The sequence below is a fragment of the Biomphalaria glabrata genome, chromosome 3 (assembly GCF_947242115.1).
Source record: "Biomphalaria glabrata chromosome 3, xgBioGlab47.1, whole genome shotgun sequence".
Taxonomy (NCBI): Eukaryota; Metazoa; Mollusca; class Gastropoda; family Planorbidae; genus Biomphalaria; species Biomphalaria glabrata.
In genome coordinates, this window is record NC_074713.1 from 136,908 (window position 1) to 159,312 (window position 22,405).

The 22,405-nt window shown below is 32.0% G+C and overlaps 1 protein-coding gene across 20 annotated transcripts in view; it reads right to left on the reverse strand.

Annotated features, from left to right (window-relative positions):
- The window catches only part of LOC106070553 (dynein axonemal heavy chain 6-like), a 136,922-nt gene that overhangs the window by 53,484 nt on the left and 61,033 nt on the right, over nucleotides 1-22,405 (reverse strand). For 16 of the 20 annotated variants that reach the window (XR_008776877.1, XR_008776875.1, XR_008776876.1 and 13 more), the window contains 22 exons: nucleotides 21,455-21,664; nucleotides 20,343-20,555; nucleotides 19,053-19,233; nucleotides 18,602-18,698; nucleotides 17,949-18,088; nucleotides 17,781-17,854; nucleotides 17,044-17,190; nucleotides 15,856-15,966; nucleotides 15,615-15,740; nucleotides 14,385-14,540; nucleotides 13,580-13,741; nucleotides 12,810-12,947; nucleotides 9,137-9,290; nucleotides 8,376-8,501; nucleotides 8,038-8,183; nucleotides 6,742-6,954; nucleotides 4,696-4,881; nucleotides 4,307-4,503; nucleotides 3,837-4,020; nucleotides 2,647-2,874; nucleotides 1,878-2,099; nucleotides 1,542-1,689 (listed from right to left, as the gene is read on the reverse strand). Coding sequence is in view for 16 of the 20 variants with exons in the window: in XM_056022908.1 (XP_055878883.1) it covers nucleotides 1,542-1,689; nucleotides 1,878-2,099; nucleotides 2,647-2,874; nucleotides 3,837-4,020; nucleotides 4,307-4,503; nucleotides 4,696-4,881; nucleotides 6,742-6,954; nucleotides 8,038-8,183; nucleotides 8,376-8,501; nucleotides 9,137-9,290; nucleotides 12,810-12,947; nucleotides 13,580-13,741; nucleotides 14,385-14,540; nucleotides 15,615-15,740; nucleotides 15,856-15,966; nucleotides 17,044-17,190; nucleotides 17,781-17,854; nucleotides 17,949-18,088; nucleotides 18,602-18,698; nucleotides 19,053-19,233; nucleotides 20,343-20,555; nucleotides 21,455-21,664 (3,559 nt within the window). In the remaining 4 variants the exon portion in view is untranslated. The remainder of the gene's footprint in view (nucleotides 1-1,541; nucleotides 1,690-1,877; nucleotides 2,100-2,646; nucleotides 2,875-3,836; nucleotides 4,021-4,306; nucleotides 4,504-4,695; nucleotides 4,882-6,741; nucleotides 6,955-8,037; nucleotides 8,184-8,375; nucleotides 8,502-9,136; nucleotides 9,291-12,809; nucleotides 12,948-13,579; nucleotides 13,742-14,384; nucleotides 14,541-15,614; nucleotides 15,741-15,855; nucleotides 15,967-17,043; nucleotides 17,191-17,780; nucleotides 17,855-17,948; nucleotides 18,089-18,601; nucleotides 18,699-19,052; nucleotides 19,234-20,342; nucleotides 20,556-21,454; nucleotides 21,665-22,405) is intronic. The other 4 variants (XM_056022901.1, XM_056022904.1, XM_056022911.1 and 1 more) reach the window with 4 other exon arrangements.

Genomic DNA, 22,405 nt, shown 5'->3' on the forward strand with positions numbered 1-22,405 from the left:
ATAATGTCACCATGCATTAGTTAAACATTGAAATTGTTCTTATTCTTAATTTCAATCAATCAAAAAGTTGGTTAATTTAATGTATTAAAAATTGCTCTAGGACATGTTGACCCCCAATCCTGATGAAGCATGTGGGAAATATTAAAAGTACAATTAGGCTGCAAGCAGATACCATGTCACTATGCTGTCATTACTCTGAACTACCTAACAGCACAATGTTATGTACAAAACAAAACTACAGTTGATGTGTGGAAAGCAAACAAGAAAAAAGAAATGCAGGTTAAATTAAGACCTGACAAGTTTTCTTGAAAGAACTTGAAAAAAAACATTTAATGGTGCAACTGATCACTGCCTCAGATACATTTCATGAGTTTACTAGGTAGACCTGAGAGAATCAGGAAAAAAATAACTAAAACTACACAAAGCATAGACTAAAAATCAGCTTGCTGAGTTCATTGGGTCAGGGCATTATAAAAAGAAATGCCAAAGCTGAAAGGGAAAAAAAATTGTTGTAGCTGCTATTGGAACTGTCCAAAACAGGATATAAAAACCACTCTTTCACCACCAGCAGGTATATTGAAAGGACAAAGTCTATTTTTCATACTGCTTTTAGCCACAACCATGATCCAATTATGGTGATTTGTGTGTGGGTGATTTGTTACCCCAAGCCATGTGTCAAGTTACCCCAGTGTGGGGTAACATGCCACAACTTCAACCAAACAACTTTTTTGTTTTATAACTTTAAAAAAAAAAAAAAAAGTAATGTAGCCTATTTTGTTTGTTCTACTAATTGTTTGAATGCATTTGTTGCGATGTGTGAAGTGTGTTACTTATACATAGATGTAACCCATCCAGACAATCATTTGTTAAACAGATGTAACCCATCCAGACATCATTTGTTAAACAGATGTAACCCATCCAGACAATCATTTGGGGCAAGGAACCACTCTAGATCATTAAAGCATAGATGGCAAAGTGTATCAAGTGAACATAACTTTTTTTATATGTGTTTCAAACATTGAAGATGTTATAGAACTATATGTGTGTTAGTCATTAAAGACATATATGTTAGTTTTTAAAAGATTTTTGTTGGTCATTAGAGAAGTGCATATTAGCAGTTGAACACAAAATGTTTGTTAGTAGTTGAGGAAGAACATGATCTCTTTCTCAACTTGTGCTCTTCATGTAAATTGTTTTTTTTTGCAATAAGCCCCTGTCGATTCTTTTTGCACATAAGATCAAAACAGTAGCCTATATAGCCTGCAAACCTTGACTCAATTGGTAGGGTTTTGAAAATATAGAAAATTATTTTATTTTAAGTAATCAATTTTTAGCATAAAATGATATTTAATTTTATGATTACTGAAATTAATTTTAGTACTAAAAATATCTTGAGAGAGTAAATAAAGAAATTAGTAAGGATATTAACCGAAAAGACATTAAAAAAAAACAAAAAAAAACTGAGATCAGACATTTAGTTTAAAACATAGACTGTATAAGAAGTTAAAATGTTACAGTTATAGACAAAAAAATAATTTTACCAATAACATTTTTCTTTCGTTTCTCCAACTTCCCTTCAATAATTTCCTGAGTTCTTCCGCTGCTGGTTTGCGCAGAAAAGTTAATGTAAACTGGTACGTAGTTCATTCTCTCAGAGATGCGATCAAGTAGATCTCTTACTATCACAGACTAGAACAGGTTGGAGGAGACAATATATTCATTCTTTCCGATATGCAGTCAATTATTTCAATTACACAAACATTAACCAATCAAGAAATATTCAGAAGTTGCAACAATGTTTTTTAGTTATAGTTTAAACAAAAACATTAAATCACCATCTTTAATGAAGGTAAATTTGTAAACTAATTTCATACTACCTTGCCCACGCCTGTCCCTCCTGTAAAGAGCACTGGTTTTTGAACAGAAAGTAACCTCTCTAGGAAGTAGCCATAACGTGCTGTGTCCACAGTGGGCACCATCATTTTAAAAAATGAAATGGATTTGTCAAATCGAAAGGATGAGACAAGACGTTCCCACAGATCCATTCTCTTTGAATCCACCTCAATGTAATAGCTCCATAAAGGATATGTTCCTGGCAGCTGAAAGGTTATATTAATAATAAAGAAACACTCCATCTTGCAAATAATTTCAATGTTCATAACTTCAGTATTGTTTTTAAGGACAACATAACATCAAATTTAAACAGAACATGTTGTCATTTCAATAGTACTTCAGCAGTGCATCTAGAATGCACTACATCTAGACTTCTTTCCAGCTACTAGATTACTCACTGAAGTAAGCTATAAGCAAGCACCAGTATTCAAAATGCACTCAAGACTCACGTCTCTGTATCCAATCACAAAAACTATTTTTTTTTGCTTATAAAGAAGACTCCTTGGTGTATGTTTTGTTAATTGTTTTCTACTATCACTACCAATGTAGTCTTTTACTAGATGGGTCTAGTTTTTAATAAAGTCAATAGGTTTAGTGAGTAGAAGAAATATACCCAGTTCTTTAAGGTCAAAATTTGTTGTTATATTATCCAACAATGAAATCAACTCTGAGCACATTCAGCACTAAATTGTCTATGATGTATAAATAGAATATCTGATTGAAACTATCAACACATAATATTGTTTCAGTTACCTTGGCATCTTGATTTTCATCAAATTGTTGTCGTATAAACAGATCAAAAGCATCTCTGTACTCATCATTGAGGTTACCCCCAAGAGCCCAAAGGTAACAAAACACAAAGATCTGGCACAGAAATCGAAACATCTTGGAGGATTCTAGTGACCAGTCAAATTGACCAAGCTTGTAGAAGAAAATGGCTTCAAGCAACTTACAAAATGAGTTTATTTTGCTGATATCTACCTGGAAAATAAGAGTACAGATCTAAATGTTGACAATTCTTAAGTCTACATTGAAACTAATTTGTTCTTACTGGTATGGATATAGTTCTTTAAGATACTTTGTATTTAATGCAACATCATTTTTAAAAAGCACTGGAATCTTTCTTGGCACCCTGATGGGTCAACCTTAGCTAATAGCATCTGCATGCTTCTATCATTACATTATGCACTACCTTCCATCTCTATCCATTTAACGTTGTATTGATATAATCTTGAAATTAAAAAAGGTGAATACACATTATCATATACACTGCACAACATTTTTTTTTTTGTTAAATAAGTTTAAAAAAAATTTTGTTTGATTTTCAATATGAATAAATGTGTTGCCAATTATGTCTTAGTAACTCTTAAGCATAGCATCTATTACAATGTATTACAATCTATTACAATGGACACTTTGACTCCCCCCCCCCACCCCCCACCCCTAAAAAATAGAAATGTTATGTTTATGTTAGGGCAAAAATTGTGAAAAAATTGCTACTTTTTCACATTTCTAGGACAATTCACACATAAAGGGGTTGACCAAACTTAGTGTATAGGTTCCCTTTTTTTTTTGTTTTAACATTTAAATGTCATAATTACATCAACATACAAAAATTACATTTCAAGATAAGACAAATCAACACACAATAGTGTGTGTGTCATCAGAAATGTGAATCACTTAATTTAAAGGTAACTAATTTTAATATAAATGCATGAAAAAATAGTCTTATATTGGTGGCCACTGTTTGTATTGAAATAGGTATAAATGAAATAAGATAAGTATATATGACTTTCAGTTCGTATGAGTTTAAATGAGTTTAGTTTATATCACTAAATATGACTCAGTGTAATTTTAACAAATGATTATTTTCAGTAAGTGATATAAACTAATAATGGACTTGGTCTCTTAATAGAATGATCACACAAAATTAAAATACTGACCTGGTTCATTGTCTGAGTACATTTTTTGGAGACAAATCTTAGACCATCTTCAACATAGATTTCAAAGAGTTTGAGAAGATAGGCAGGAGCCTCCGGGGACATATTTTTACCCCATTTATCAAGCCACGTTTTAACAAATGGTAACCACTTCAGTTCATCTGGGTCAACGTAAACCATTCCACACCTTCAAATGTGACAATCATCATGAAAATATATTAAAATCAAATTAAGATCAAGTTTTAAAACTAAGCAACAAAATTTAGACAAATTTAATTTGTGTAGCGAAACTGTGGTTATTAGATCCATGATTGATAGAAATATACAATGATAAAATATTTGTAACAATTGGATGCTGAGCCAGACTGTCAAAGTAAAAGTCTTTCCTGGCATTACTATACAAAAATATCTTATTCAATTACAAATCTATTATCTTAAACTAAAAATGAAGAAATGGAATCAGTAGCAAGCACCTGCTGACTGTGGCGGGTGAAGCTACGGCTAGATCCTGCACCTCAAAGATCATGTGGATGTAAGGTGTAAATTTGATTCTCTCACTATTGGCTAAGCATAACATTTTGTTGTCGTCTAACACTGTGTTCATGTTCTCTATCCATAATGCATCCACAGGGCCGTCACATACTATCCACTGATGATCTTTGGTTGTGTCCTAAACAGTTCAAAATAATGCCAAATGTATTCACAGGCTAGTCACAATAATATACATTTACACTTCATACTCATGTGAATAATGTAACCTACTATTACACTTATCGTTAAGTAAACAATATATTCTAACACTTATCTTAACGCAATATTTTCTTGCCAATTTTCAAACTAAATCTAACTGCTAAACTCTTACGTTGACACAAAACCTGACAGTCAGTCCCATGAGCCCATCTTTCCACTCAAGCGTTTGTTTGTCCACACCTCCATATAATTCATTCATAGTAATAGATTTTGGATTCATAACATACACATGAACTGGTTGATAGAATTCATTCTGTACACCTTGATTGTACAAACTGGTCAAGGCTTTTTCTAGAATCTAATGAAACAAGTCATCAAAACTTTAAAACATTTTTTTTGCTTAAATAGATAGGGTTATTATATATTTAGTACCATGAAAATGAAGAAGAGACAGACAGAGAAAATGATGGGAGGACAACATAAAGAATGGACGGGCCTGCCATTGAAAGAGGTTCTAACTAAGGCAAAAGACAGAGAGGAATGGAGAAAGACAGTAGATGAATCTTGCCATGGTGCCCCAATGGTCCAACAGACTAAGGGATAGGTAAAGGTAAATTGATTTAGAATTAAAATACATATACCTATTCTAATGTTATGTCTTTTCCAATGTAATATCAGATCTGATGCTTAATCTAATGCCTTAATAAGGTTGAAGCACAAACACTATACAATACACATTCACCAAAACTTTAGGCATTGGCAGTTAATCTTTTCATTCACAATAACTGAATTTTTTTTTTTTAAATTGTGTAAAAAATATTATGAACAGAATGAAAAGAGTTAAGGTTACAAGCTAAATAGTTAGGAAGGAACTGCACCAAATAACTAGCAATGAGTCTGACTACCCTACCAAACATCAGGGGTAGGTAACAAAGAGCTCAGATCATTTAAACAACTGCACAACAAAGCCTGCCAGGTGTCAAAATTTGTATTGAATCTTTTTACTTTCCAAATAACTGTCTTTTTTTTCTTTTTTCATTTTAATGATGCTGCTATAATATTTTCAAAGAAAATTTGGCAATAGTTAATAACTTTTTATTTGGTTGAGCTGTATTCAATGTAAGACATAATTACCTTAAAATATCAATGATGTCTTAACCTACACCTACATCATGAAATTGTGAAAAAAATTCAGAAAACTCAGAACCTGTCCCAAATTAGCTGAAACAAGATATGCATTTTTTTTACATCTGACAGTCTATCCGAAGAAGAAGAAGAAGGCCAAACATTACATAGGTCTCACCAGCCAAACGAGGGGGCACAAAACCCCTGTGCAAAGCCCTCAGCCCCCCTGGATGACAAAAGTGGTCATCATCAAACCACGATGGACGAACTATATATACATATATATATAAATGCTCTAAGTGTGAAAGATGGTCTTTAAAAGATTTTTAAATTTGTTCAAATTGTTATACATAATTCCAAGGGAATTTTTTTCTTGTCTTTGTCTCACTGGTGCCACAGAGAAAGTTGATATTGAATGTGTTTAATTATTGATTGTTGTTAACTTTCTATGTATAGACCTAAGAAACAAGGTCATTGTACAACAAAAGGACATAATGTGGATAGATGACTATATATTTTTTTTAAATGCTAGCAGCAGATCATGTCCTTTTGATGGATTCCTTATTAAACTCTGCTTTTTAGGTCCTGGTTCAAACTTTTCAAATGCAAGAACATAAAGTCATTACTTAATAAAAAATGCAATCTTTCATTTGTAGAAAATATGCTTGAATGTGATGACTGAGAATTGTGTGTCACAGAGTGAATGAAAACTTACAAGTTTAATATTTACGTACCTAGATTTGATTTGATTTGGATTTTAGGCACATCAGCACAATTTAGGCCATGTCGTGCCTGCAGTCCCTTAAGGACTACTCTCTCTCTACATAACAGGGGCTAAATTCTATACAGTTAAATCATTAAAATCAAGGTCTATTCACAGTTAAAATAGTAAGGGTAGTAAAAATTTAATAATTTGGTAAAAATCTAATGTAAATAGTACATGTTCACAGATTCATAAATCAGATCTTTGTAGACAACCCCACTTCCCGGATAAAGCCCAGTACCTTCCCAGGGTCGACATTGTCGAATAGTGTTTTTAAGTTAGTGGCTCTAAAACACTACAATTAGAATGGCTACAAATGTAATACACTACCCTGTAAATTGTGGTCTTTCCACCCCCAGTTGGTCCAACTAACATAACACCATGTCTGACAATCATAGTCTCCAAGAACTGTATCACTTTCACAACTTGCGTGTCCACCACTTGGAGCTTCATTTCTAGTTGGATGTTCATGATCTCATCTTTCAGCTGGCCATAATCATGTTCTGGTATGTTAACACCAGGAAAAAGATCTGAAAGTATGGCCTGCAAAACAGTATAAAACCACTCAGTGAACACGTTTCATAACTATTTCTTAATACTTTTTTTTTTTTATTCCACCCAACAATATAATTTTTTTAAAATTTTGATTTATCTGTAAGAAATATTCTGTTTAATGCTTGTGATAAAACCATAAGAAAAACTTTCCACAAATTAATTGATAATTCATAGATAACAACCTGTTTGTCTAAAAACTAATTAAAAGCTCAAGCTCCATGTAAGTAAATACACATTATTAACATGTAATATGAGTGATAATTTAGTTTATGGCACAATAATAATTTACAGTTTTTACTATTGTATGGTTCAGTAAGCTTATAATCAGAAGTAGGGCCTACATGAATAGATGTAGTGGTTTATTAATCAACAGAGTGATTTATCACTTCATCAAATGGTTCACATTTATTACAGAGCTGAACACTGTGGTTTTTACTTCATCTTTCTATTGTTTTGACATTTGTTAGAAGAGTTTATATATATAGCTGTTAGTTCTTCTTCTTCATCGTTCTCATTGTTATGTTGGAGTGTTCATATGACTAGACCAATACATGAGATGAACTGCGCAGTGGTTTCCAAATCAGGGAGCTCTCCATATAGTTTTCTTTCTATTGGGGTGATTTGGGGCCAATGTCTTATACGGGCCTCTTGGTAGAGAGAGCAGTTTTGGAGGACGTGGTCGGCATTTTCTGGTGATACTCCACATGGGCAGATTTCACTGGTTCCAATTTTGAGCTTCTGGAACATGTGTTGTCGCATTCTGTTGTGTCCGGTCCTGAGTCGAAAGATTAGGCGTTGGTCTTGTCGGGATAGATTATAGTAAGCGTCATCTTTCTTGTGATTTGGATGGGAGCTCGTCCATTTCTCATTTATTTTATCTACAATTAATTTCTTCATTTCTTCTGGATAGAGTGCAGAGTTTACTTGTGAGTTTGTTCTCCCACTCTTGGCGAGTGTGTCAGCCTTCTCATTTCCTGCTAGCTGTTAGTCTTTTATAACAGTTCAAAGCATAAACAAATAATAGTAATACTTATACTAATAATAATAATGAAAAAGTAAAAACCGAGTTACTTGAAACAGTTTAGCATCATTGAACAAAAACTTTGGAAGATTGCTATCACGAAGCGCTCGAATCAGAACTACATCTTCCGGTTTGTCAGGATTCTGTCTTTTTAAACTGCCAGCCATAACCAGGACAGATTTAACAGCTCGCATACCTAAAACAAAAATGTGTACATTATCATAAATTTGCTTTTTACCTAAATGAAACATACAAGCACATGTTATTTGAGTGTGTACATGTCTTTAGCTTTAGGATATAATTATTCAGGAGTGTCTACTATTTTCTAGGACATTATTATTCATGAGTGTGTACTTTTTTTTTTTGAAAAATGTGTCAAGGTTATTACCAAAGTCATAATGATCTTGTTGCGAGAGTTGTTCACTACACAGTTTGTACATTTGAACCATTTTCTTGGCTAATGTTCTGGAGGACTCAAATCCTTCAGAGTACAAGATAACTTCAGCAATCAGACCTAAAAGAAAAGAAGCAATAAAATATGGCCAGATTTTTCAACTGGAAATAATTTATCTACAAGGAGTCACTTTGTACCGGAGTGACAATAAACTACATATAAACTTCATCTGTAAGTTTATTACATATCATTTTTATCAACACTGATGGCCTTAATGGAAAAAGCTTCATTGGTCTTACAGCAGAAAATGTATCAATACTGAAATGAGATGAAAAGAAGTAGCCCAAGTTCCCATCATCTGAATAGAGAGACAATATAGCAAATCTAGCATAAGATCCAAGCCATCTCAAATGACAGAGGCTGAGAAAGAAATTGAGAGTTAAAAGTAATAAAACATTCAAAAGGATCACTCAACTTTAAACTGGTTCATAGGTTTAGGTTCTATTTTTGTTGTCTTATAAATTAAATACATAAATAAATCTCCGTAGGAGTCAAACTTTGGCCCAAACCATGCAAAGTACAAGACAATGGCCTGTTCTGCACAATGAACAGTTTGTTCAAGCCTCCATGACAGGCATCACAAGTACTTGCAGATTTGGGCCTTTTGGGATTTTTCTAAACACTTAGCCATTGTTGTACTTGTGGCTTTTGAATACTACTAAGGAAAAGACCTTCTAGATGTTTCATCATCTTACCATAATCTGGTACCATCATTGATATAGGTCTAAACAAAGCCTGTAAATTATCAGGTAATTCTGTCCGTCCAGCGTAACCAGGATTCATCGTGATGAAGGCTGCACATGTATGAACCAGTTTGATCTCACGCCCTTCAAACATGAACCTATTGAGCTATAGAGGGAGACAACATAGAAAACTTTGTTCTTACCAGTCTAGTAATCTAGTGAGACTAAAGAGAGAGACAATTTTTTTTTGTTTTTAACACTAATCAGGTTAACCAATTTCATTACCGAATCCCCTTGACCGTAACCAACATGGAAACATACATGCACTACATGCAATTACCAAGCTTCTATCTAGGGGTTTTAAAAGTTAGAATAAACGCACCCACCTCTCAAACCATCACTAAAACAGAGGTAATGATAATGAATAGTCAACATTAAATTGGAAATAACGATTATGACGATCTCAGGAATATATTAATATATGGTGTGGTGTAAAAAAAAAATATATATATGAAAGTTTTAAATTGCAACATTAGAAAATACAAGAAACTGCTTGACACATAGAATTTGGAAAAATAACTAAAACAAAAACACTGCCTATGATGAAATATTGGTGTGTGCTTATGATGAAATATTGGTGTGTGCTAATGATAAAATATTGGGGTGTTCATCTGATGAAATATTAGTGTGTTATTCTGATGAAATATTGGTGTGTTATTCTGATGAAATATTGGTGTGTTATTCTGATGAAATATTGGTGTGTTATTCTGATGAAATATTGGTGTGTTATTCTGATGAAATATTGGTGTGTTATTCTGATGAAATATTAGTGTGTTATTCTGATGAAATATTGGTGTGTTATTCTGATGAAATATTGGTGTGTTATTCTGATGAAATATTGGTGTGTTAATTTGATGAAATATTGGTGTGTTATTCTGATGAAATATTGGTGTGTTATTCTGATGAAATATTAGTGTGTTATTCTGATGAAATATTGGTGTGTTATTCTGATGAAATATTGGTGTGTTATTCTGATGAAATATTGGTGTGTTATTCTGATGAAATATTGGTGTGTTATTCTGATGAAATATTGGTGTGTTATTCTAATGAAATATTGGTGTGTTATTTTAATGAAATATTGGTGTGTTATTCTAATGAAATATTGGTGTGTTATTCTGATGAAATATTAGTGTGTTCATTTGATGAAATATTGGTGTGTTCATTTGATGAAATATTGGTGTGTTATTCTGATGAAATATTGGTGTGTTATTCTGATGAAATATTGGTGTGTTATTCTGATGAAATATTGGTGTGTTATTCTGATGAAATATTGGTGTGTTATTCTGATGAAATATTGGTGTGTTATTCTAATGAAATATTGGTGTGTTATTCTAATGAAATATTGGTGTGTTATTCTAATGAAATATTGGTGTGTTATTCTGATGAAATATTAGTGTGTTCATTTGATGAAATATTGGTGTGTTCATTTGATGAAATATTGGTGTGTTATTCTGATGAAATATTGGTGTGTTATTCTGATGAAATATTGGTGTGTTATTCTGATGAAATATTGGTGTGTTATTCTGATGAAATATTGGTGTGTTATTCTGATGAAATATTGGTGTGTTATTCTGATGAAATATTGGTGTGTTATTCTGATGAAATATTGGTGTGTTCATTTGATGAAATATTGGTGTGTTATTCTGATGAAATATTGGTGTGTTATTCTGATGAAATATTGGTGTGTTCATTTGATGAAATATTGGTGTGTTATTCTGATGAAATATTGGTGTGTTATTCTGATGAAATATTGGTGTGTTCATTTGATGAAATATTGGTGTGTTATTCTGGTGAAATATTGGTGTGTTATTCTGATGAAATATTGGTGTGTTATTCTGATGAAATATTGGTGTGTTATTCTGATGAAATATTGGTGTGTTATTCTGATGAAATATTGGTGTGTTATTCTGATGAAATATTGGTGTGTTCATTTGATGAAATATTGGTGTGTTATTCTGATGAAATATTAGTGTGTTATTCTGATGAAATATTTGTGTGTTATTCTGATGAAATATTGGTGTGTTATTCTGATGAAATATTTGTGTGTTATTCTGATGAAATATTGGTGTGTTATTCTGATGAAATATTGGTGTGTTATTCTGATGAAATATTGGTGTGTTATTCTGATGAAATATTGGTGTGTTAATCTGATGAAATATTGGTGTGTTATTCTGATGAAATATTTGTGTGTTATTCTGATGAAATATTGGTGTGTTATTCTGATGAAATATTGGTGTGTTATTCTGATGAAATATTGGTGTGTTATTCTGATGAAATATTAGTGTGTTATTCTGATGAAATATTGGTGTGTTATTCTGATGAAATATTGGTGTGTTAATTTGATGAAATATTGGTGTGTTATTCTGATGAAATATTGGTAAGTTATTCTGATGAAATATTGGTGTGTTATTCTGATGAAATATTGGTGTGTTATTCTGATGAAATATTGGTGTGTTATTCTGATGAAATATTGGTGTGTTATTCTGATGAAATATTGGTGTGTTATTCTGATGAAATATTGGTGTGTTATTCTGATGAAATATTGGTGTGTTATTCTAATGAAATATTGGTGTGTTATTCTAATGAAATATTGGTGTGTTATTCTAATGAAATATTGGTGTGTTATTCTGATAACTCTTTGAAAGATTGATTTTGTTTCGCTTTTTAAATCAGAGTGGCTGATTTATTCATATTTACATAGACACGTGTATCTACTTGATTATTATAGGGAAAGTTTGCAGTAGTATTTAGTATAAAAATTCCAATCCCATTATTCAAAATCTACAACTTAGAGAAGTCTATAGACTTGTGAGGAGCAGAATAAGTTGAATAGGAATGAGGTACATTTTCTCACACTGACCTTTGTATTTTATAATGAAGGACTTATTGGAGTTTATATGGTGTCTTTATTTACTGTGCCTTGTACAACTGAAGTTATTTATTTCTTAGTCTGCAACACTTTTCATAAATAATAATGCCAAAAAAAACCAAGCCTAACGATGTTCGCCACTTTTTCTAGAGAACAATGTTTTAGTCTGATTAATTACATTGACTATTTAACTCCCTTTCCATATAATATTTAAACAAAAACACTCTTCTTTTAGCAGGCAATAATGGAGATTAATAAAGGACTAGATTGAAACACTAGAGACAAGCATGTAGGCCTTGAGTTTCATGTAAAAAAAAAAAAAAAAAAAATGTAGTCCTTGAGATTCATGCCAAAAACAAATAACAAAAAAAAACATGTAGGCCTTGAGTTTCATGCCGAAATATAATCTAATAAAGGTAAACTTTCATCTGGGTCGTAAGACCTAATAAAAACACAAGAAATCTTCATTCAGAAACTTAGAGCCTAAGTATTTACTTTCATGCACAATGTTCAATAAGAAAATATTATTTTCTCATTAGATTCTTTTGCAAATAATTATTTTTGTCTTTATAACAGTTTATCCTATATTATGATAACCATATTAAAGTAATTACATTTTGATAAAGTCACTTTATCTTGATTAGTTATTATTTTATTTATTTTCAGGCTACACTTTTTAATCGACTTTCTTTGGTGGTAAGACATGCTTCATATTTGCTGCTTTTGCTTCATGCCTATGTTATTTTTGAATCCTACCTTAGCTACTTTGGCATTTCTGATAGTAATAAGCTGTTGAGCAATAACAGATAAAACTTCAATATTGATTCGGTTGAACTCATCAAAACAGCACCAGGCCCCAGACTGTGCTAGCCCAGAGAAGAATCCTCCCATCATCTGGAAGAATACAATGGAAATTGAAACTATCAGTTATGTTACAATAACATAAAATATAACATCTAATAATTGCTCAATAAAAATGTAATTAACATTAATATAGCTGAAGGAGTCAAACCATAGAATAATTATTATCATCACTGATAGACCTCTGTCCTAAGATGACTATGGCTATCACATAGAGCCTTCCTTGTTGGGGCTATAGAGCCCTATTTTTGATAGGCATTTTCCCATTCATTCTGGTAGTTCCAGTCTTTTCCATTTAGCTTGGTTGGTCAGCTGAGATAATTACAACATCATTGCTGCTACATGGCTGTTCAATGAATGTCTCTCTACCACTTCTCTACACATGGTGAAGTCTAGATCCATGTCCATGTCTTCCCAAGCATTTATATGCTCTTCTATTCATATGATTTGATGCATTCTGATCAGTCACAACAATATGTAAGCCATTAGCCATGGTGTTTTCAATGAAAGTAAGCTTCTCTATACCATTTAGCTATGGTTTGTCTGCCCCTTAGCCATGGCGTCTCTTTTAAGTCAATGAATAATTTGAACTAAATATTCAATATTCACTAATTCAAATAAAGTCTTTATAAAAGAAACATAATTATATTTAAGGTCCTAATCACCTTATAATCCAAGCTGTCTGAACAATTAAACACTACACACCATATAGCCAAAGCTTTAGCCAAATCTTTAGTTGTTTCAGTCTTTCCAGTACCAGCTGGACCTGCAGGTGCTCCACCTAGATCAAGTTGTAGGGCTCCCATAAGGCAGAGATAGCATCTGTCCTATTAATGAGCAATGTGGCATGTTTATAAAACTAAAGATAGAGATGGTTGCTGTTGTTATGCATAAACTAGAAAGAAGAAACTTCACCTCCTATGAGGAAGAAAGAGTTTTGTCAATGTCTCTATGAATGAGCTTTCAGTGAACCAAAGGCTTGTAACTATTTGTCAAAAAGTAACATCTGGCATTCCCAACATAATTTTAAGATACTATGAGCTCCCATTTAATAGTCTCAACTAGATTACTAATGCTTACTTATATGTTAATCATAAAATCTTCAGGCTAGTTAAGCAACTGAGAATTTAACAATTTAAAAGTAGTGATCTACACAAAAGTAGTTGCTTTTTTAAAAACTAAAAGCATTTCTATTAAGTTTATTACAAACTAAACAATTTATTAGCACTTTATTCTGTTGTGTTCAGTAAATTTGTTAAACATGTTGGTCCAGTTAATAATCATTGATGAAAAAGATATGTCGGCTTAGTTATTCAATGTCAATTATTCAAATGTTTTATCCTGCCCTTTATTCAAATGTTTTATCCTGCCAATTATTCAATTGTTTATCCTGTCAGTTGATCAAACAAATATGCCCTGTCACTTGGATAAATATAAATAGTCCAACAATACCCATATCAATAAACTTACGGTCAGAGGTGTAATCACTAATCTAGGACAGGCTCCAAGGTACTCATAGCCATAGGTGTAGACAGCAATTGACATGCAGACAACACAGTTGTCCACTTCCATATTCCAATAATATCTGAGTTGTTTTTGCCAGTCAAAACTTAAAAGTTCTGATACCTGTTAACACAAGTTTTGTTGTTTCTTCATTTAACAAACAAATGAAAGAATCCCAAGGAGATTGAAATGGAATAAGACGAAGACTGAATTCGCAAAGACTTAGTAGATCAAAAGAAATGCCACACCAAAAAAACTTGGCTAAAGAGATTTTAAAACTGCCAGCAGCTACAACTTACAACTAGACATATTTATAAGATATATCTCCTGTAGGTTGTAAATGTTTCCAATGCACAAGCAATGTTTCTATTCACATACAGAGAGAAAAATATTTTTGTTTTTTGTTCCTAGCATTATACTGAACCCAGAAAGATTTTTTATTTATATTCAGATGATAATGACATGGACCTAAAAAGACTAAAATGAGTCCTTTAGTTACAAATGTAAAAGATGTAAAGCACTGTGCTACATTTCATCACCATAACCAAAACTATTCTTTATTTTTAAAAACAAATTTTTTTCCCAAAACACAGTTTGTAAAAGAGAAAGAATGAAACTGTAACTTGTGATTTTTCTTTTCTATCTTTTTAAAAAGAAGATCTAGTTTTTATTTGAATGATGTTTTTCTAAATGCTTTTTTTTTTTTTGGACCACATTTAGGACAATTAGGATTTTGTCTTTTTTACAACGGATTACCATTTTTAAAATTCCATTTGACTGATTAATTTGTAAAGCTTTGATTTTTTTCAAACTTACTATTTTTAACATATTAACTATAGATATTACATTCTAATACAAGATTTTAAAGCTTTTGGTAATCTCAGGGCTGCATGTAAAACATTTCTGTTACCTCAAGGGTCACACATAACGGTCTTTCTTTTTGCACAGCATGGAGGGATAGATAGGGTACTTGGGGCACTATAAGGTGTTGTCATTACAGATTTTACAATGAATACATTTCATTTAAAATAATTTTTAATGCACATTTCACCAGTCATCTTTTAAGACTAGTTGTTGGTCTTTTTTGCAAGAAGCAATATGTATTTTCTAATGATGTCAAAAAAATTGATTTAGCCATCAAATGGAATTTAATAATATTAGGAAGATGAAAAAGTTCAATATCAAAAAATGTCTGACCTGTTTTTTCACCATTTCTGAAATTATGTCCCGTGCATGAACATTGATTGTAATAAGAGCGCAGAGTGTAGCTCGTGCCAGTTTAGGAAGTTCTCCTCTCACTGCCCCAGCTAGAAGATTTAACTCCTGTTGATAGATTGATAGAAAGTCATTTTGTAAGTACTGATACATTTTAAGTGCTGATACATAATGGTAGAAAAGATAAGTTTTGTGAAATATATAATCAAATAAAAATTTTTACTGTAAAGCTTCTTTGTTCAAAGTCCCTCATTCCCCTGATAACTGTTCGAGAGTCTCTAAGAATAGCTGTGACATCACGGGTCCACATCATTTGACATATTGTTAGAACAACCTAAGAACAGAATTGATGTTGAAGAACAATGATAAAAATGGTTAGCTCTATCATATACAAAAGTCTGAGATCAATATGTGTCTTACTGTCCTTGTTTTTCTACTTTGTTATTTTCTTGTCCTATAACCTAATAGCTTGTTCTAATAATAAGTAATTTATTCTTCTTTTCTATGATTTGTATTGCTAGTACCTATATTGTTCTACTTGTTTATTATTTCACAAATCAATCTAAATTTGTTCTAACAGTGGAATATTTGTTCTAACAGTGGATTATTTGCCCAAATAGTTAATTATGTGTCCTTGTAGTCTATTATTTATTCTACTAACATAGAGTGTCCTATTAATTTATAATTAGCCCTCCTAGTTTATAATTTCTCCCAAAATATTTCTGAGAATCAATACTTTTTTTTATTAGTTGCTTTTATGTTTATAGCATGCTCAGTGCACTATGGTCCAATCTCTTTTGTGGATCATTGGTGGGAAGGGGGCATAGAAGAAGGTTTACCTCCTGCAAACACAACTGTGTTCAAGTCTGATTTGAACTTGAGCCCCCTTGCAAAGTGGCCAAGCAATAGCTAAGCGTTTTTTTTTTGTTTCTCAGCCACACATTGCACCAACTTTGCCCAATTGATTTTAATTTGTTTGTTTTTAACGTTTCAGACGTTTCTTCCAAATTGAAGGTTATTAATTAAAGCCTGCAGCATGGCAGGGGATGACAACTTGCAGGGTTCTAACATAGTACCATTCTGATGACAGCCCAAAACTGTCTTTAATTGTAGTGTAGCTATGTCATTAGAAAATGTTTATTTTCTCTTGATAATGCATAAACTAAACAAAGCTGCAAAATCGAAAAAATTTCATATTTTATTTATCAAATATAGCAGATATTTTATAAAAGCCATTCTATCTGATAGACATAATAAATAATTCCTTCAAAAGAATAGTAGTAGTATAGAATTGTAATAGTACTCATTATTTCTGTATTCAAACTAATTAAATGAAGAAATTTTAATAATACTTTTGTCGCCTAATAAGCAATCTTGAGAAGTTAACGACATACGAAAGTTTTGTACTTACTTGTGAAGCATTTGACATAATCCAAGAAAGAAATGACATTGTCTCATAGTCTTTGATTGACTTTTTGCACAATCGTCGTATACTGGCGAACATGGCTTCTTCCACTTTTCCGAGCCAATCTTCGACATTACCTCTTGCCTTCAAGCCCTATAAAAAGAATGAATTGTAAGTAAAACAGATTACATCCATAATTTGGGGTAAACATTTCTCCTTGATATTAGAATCTGCTTTGTTGAATAATTGACAAATTTTTATATTTGGAGCATTTAATTCTGTTAAATTCTGGGCATGTTTGACTTTGAAGCTACAACCTAAATACATTATCATTGTTACTGTCCCTAACACCAATATAAGTAGGCCTATAGATACATTTAGTAGAAAGAAAATGTAATATTAAGGTCACAATCAAATTAGATTTTAAAATGACATAAAACTAAACTCTCCATTTTTTGTTAGGCTTTACAGAGTAGTTAGCAAAATGTATTTAATGGCAATGTCTTTGATTCTAAAGATTCAGGGTGAACATAGTGGTTCTCATGACTTTGCAAACCCAATAGTGACCAGCATATTTTGCCATTTCTAATACAGACAAAGCATGGGTTTATTTAAGTTTTCTTTTTGTTTTATGCACCTGTCTTTGATCATATTTTAGATATAAAGCTAATCAGTTTCCATATTTTAATAAAACGTATTACAAAGCCATTAAATCCTTAAAAAAAAAAAAAAAACCTACTTACTTTGCCCAATCCAATCTTCTCTCCTTCTGGTGATATCATGCTTAATATGTCATTTGTAAATTGAATCTCTTCCTCTGTAGTTAAAAAATAAATGTAATAAATTACTTGTATTTTTTCAAGCTTTGAGTTAGAAAATATGAAGACACTATTAAGCTACTATAAATATACCAGGTGGAAGTCCCTCAACCACAGCAAACTCTAGTCTGTGTATAGCATCAAAACATTTACGTAAGTGTGGTTGCACAGCCAATGGGTTTCGAGTCTGTGCAAGTATCTCAAGTAGTTCATCATTGGAGAGAAAGTAGAACCTTAGAAGAGACAGAAAATTATGCCGTCTACAAATATTATATGGACAAAAATACAATCTAATCTCTTCTAAAAAAAAAACACTAGCTCACTTTCTTAGCTATCACATCTATAGGTAACTCAAAGCTCCCAAAGTTGTTTTTTTAATATTCTGCATTTTAAAAAGTTTGTTTAAATGAGAAAATTGGACCAAAAAATTATTTAAATTATAAAACAAAGGAAGCATTCTATTTGGGAAAAAAAGATTCAAAATTTAAATTGCTTGTGAATACTATAAAATAAATCTTTAGCTAAATAATTGTTTTTTTGAAGAAAATTTCTTGACATAAAGAAGAGACATTTGTTTAAATAAAGATTTTAGTGTACTGTTTGTACCTATGTGTTAACTTAATCATTCATGTTAGCGTTAGGTTATGTTAATTAGAGCATTAACCAAGTCGTTGATTCTATTAGTGCATGTAATCTAACCTAAAGCTTAACAATAATTTCTGTCTATAGCTAAGCTTAAATCTTGCCTTGGAAATGTGACACGCTTTGTTTCCAGGTAGGCTTCAAGACATTTCAGAATTTTATCCAATAATTCATTGTTATATTCAAATGTTTCCCAGAGACCTGTAAAGATTTCATTACTTTTAATGCAGAAATGTTTCATTTAAATATTTGTTTATGTTTTGTTCAAATACTTCCTAAAGTTACTGAAATAGAAAAAAAAAAAAAAAATGTAATGACATTTTGACACCTTCAATAGAATCAGACAACAGATTTCTCAAACCCTGTGCCTACATTTGATACTTGCTCTAAAATTTAAATGGTTGCACTACACTAATGAACTTGAAGATTAAGAGCCATAATCATAATCAGTAATATATATATACAATGTAAATATTACCATAGCTTTGATTATATCAATGAAATAAATATTTATTATGTAGGGCTAAGAAGTAAAAAATTGAACTGAAAACAAACCTGGCTGTGTTCCATTACGTATAGCAAGAGGAGTTTTCTTTACTCTCCTCATAATTTCCTTGTAAGATCTGTCAACTTCAACAAACAGTTTGGCCTCCACTGGAAGCTGCCTCTGAATATCAGGGGCACTAAAAATTGATTCTAAATATAGCCATGTCCTCTGACAGTTGATCCATGATTCCTGGAAAATAAATCTATTTCATACTGAGATGGCAAAATTAAAGACAGGGGAAAGAAACTGCAATCCATGGAACAAGGATCTAGGATAGTAGTATAATGAATTAGGATACAATGGGGTAGCAAAAAGTTTGATAGAATAAAAGTCAGATAGGTGGATTTAAACTGTAACAGAGGTAAGATGTGTTGAAATAGACAAAAAGCAATTGAAAAAAAAATAGGACCTTTATATTTTAAAGAAAATAAACAGGATATAAATTGTATGTAAGAAGGTAAAAAAAAATAACAATAACATGATAGGAAAGAAATTCAAAAAAAAAAAAAAAAAAAAAAAAAAAAAAAAAAAAAAAGAGGACGGGATTGATGAGTTATATCAGTGTTTCCCGAATGTGTACTACGAGGCCTGAATAGGAGTTCTGGAATACTACTACTGAAAACTACTGGAATGATCAACTAGTAGGCCTAACTCTAACCTCTCTAAAAAATAAGTGTTCCTCTAAATACTCAGAATGTACAAAGTGTCCAATTAAGGAAAAAGTTTTGAAAACACTGAGTTAGATTAACGGAAGTGTACACATTGATGTTTCAGATCTTGCAATCTATAGAGCAGATGATATAAAGTTCATCAGTTTCTCTGTTCAGTACTTTATGAGGGTGTCATGTCACCAACACAACAAACAACTCTCTTTACATTTCTCAACGAATGAGTTAGAGTTGGGTGGACTCGGGAGCATCATACATAATTCAAAATCCCAGTCTTTAACAAGATTTGAACCAGAGACCTCTTGGTTTAGAAGCCAAGTGTTTCACCAATCAGCCACCATGGCCTCTGAATATCAACTGGAAAACCAAGAATATACAGAGGCAACAAACAGGTTAATACAGGTCAGGAAACTTAATAAAATATATATTTAACATTGGATGGAGGAACCCTTGGGAGAAACAACAAAGTGAAAGACTTTCTAAACTTTTAATACTTCATTATGAATAATAATAATAATAATCTTTATTATCCGTAAGGAAATTTGTCGTACAATTTGTGCATTACACCAAACAAAAAACATTATAACTATAAGAAACCAAAGTGTACATTCTAAACTTCTAACTACTTACCAAAGTCTTATTAAATAAACTGAGACTAGCTGCCCATTCTTCCACTTTGGTTTTAATGGGACCTACATGTCTTGATGACTGAATGGTCTGGATGTTAATGTTACTATCATCTAACAGTTGTTGAATCTCATCGGTGCTCCCAATTATATAGACATCTTTCTGATCTTTGTAAGGCAGTACAGGGAACTCCACATGCTTCCAGGCATCCACCACCTGAACAAGATATTGAGACATAAGTTTGATATAATTTAAAGTGGAATTTACCAAAACAATGAATTACTAATTGTAAATTTATCTTTTTCAATGTATTATTTTAATACCTCTTCTGGTATTATTATAATGTCTGTTGAGTACTAATTAAATATCCTTCTTCACACCACGATTTGTTGTACTACTTGTCGTCGGGTATGTCTACTTAAATTAGCACAACACAACATGTATTAAAATTCACTGATTCAAGTCGACTTAACAGATATACATTTATTAAAATAAAACAACAGTTCATAATATACTGGCAATTTCAGCCATCAAGAAATCACATGTAATACTTCACATAAACTGATAATGTAGTCCAACAGAATTACTCAAATACATATATCATCTATCTTCTTCTATGTCCATGGCGTCTACTGATTTCTGACCATGTGGTCTCAGAACAAGACTTATTACCCACCATTCAACTGTGGACCCTTGTTTCAGACGTGAAAAATAATAAACACTATAAATCATTGTATTCCATGATCCCTGACTAGTGCATGCCAGGATAGCTATAAAACAATAATGTGACACTAATCAATACCAAAGTCACTAACTTTAACATAGAGTATGCTTGTTAAAGTAAGTTCTCCAAAGGTGTATATGAGGCCACCAAAGTTGGTTTTTAAAAAAAGTCAATAAGGGTGGTTAAAATAATGTTGTCAAAGGTGCTTTAAAAATAGTATCATGATGCATTCATTTGCCTACTATAAGAATTATGAAGTAGCCAACAATCATAATTAGAATTTGGACTAAATGTAAAACACTTAAAAATCTAAGATAATTTTCATCTTAATAATGAATTGTCTAAAAAAATGCAAAACAATGGTAGATCTATAATACTAGTGTTAAATTACTTTTTTTAGAATGGCTTCCAGAGCTGCCTGTGAGGACGCCATGCCAGCTATCTCCATCATTTCTTCAGACTTGTCAAATGCATCAATCTCAATCAACAGGCCAAGTGTTAGAGGCTCATCTTTGATGAATTTATAATTCAATGCTTCCTGGATCAAGTCCCAGTGCCTTTTTTTAAGATGTGGGTTTCTCATGTCAGTTATTACCTGAAGCTGTGAGCACATGCAATAACAAAATTTTTTTAAGATGTGGGTTTCTCATGTCAGTTATTACCTGAAGCTGTGAGTACATGTATGCAATAACAAAAGTTTTTTGCTCGACCATTTGTCAAGAGTAAGAATAAAATGAATTCAAGAAGTGTACAATTTACACACCACTTATATAATGCGAAGAATAAAAAACTTTTGATTTTAATTGTGCTGTTCAAATTTTGGAAGTCTTATCAAAAAGAAATTTGCATTTAAATTTCATTGAACTTTATTGTTTTGTAGCTTACACTAGCCTGCGATCACTCTCTGATTCTATATGTTCTATCAACTTCAGCCCTTTCTTAATATTAAACTATTCACATTTAGTCAACTGTTGTACTTTATATTTTCAATGTTTAATTTTAATAGACCAATTAAATAGCTCAAATATGTGTGAAATATAGAAGACTGCTTGAATTTGTCCTTCAACTTCCTAAATGTAGGTCTACATGACTAGATTGACACATAGGTATAAGTCTACATGACTAGATTGACACATGAGCACAGGTCTACATGACTAGATTGACACATGGGTACGGGTCTACGTGACTACATTGACACATGGGGATAGGTCTACATGATTAGATTGACACATAGGTATGTCGACATGACTAGATTGACACATGGGTATTGGTCTACATGACTAGATTGACACATGGGTATGGGTAGAATGTAATATTATTTAATTATGTCTGCAATAGATAT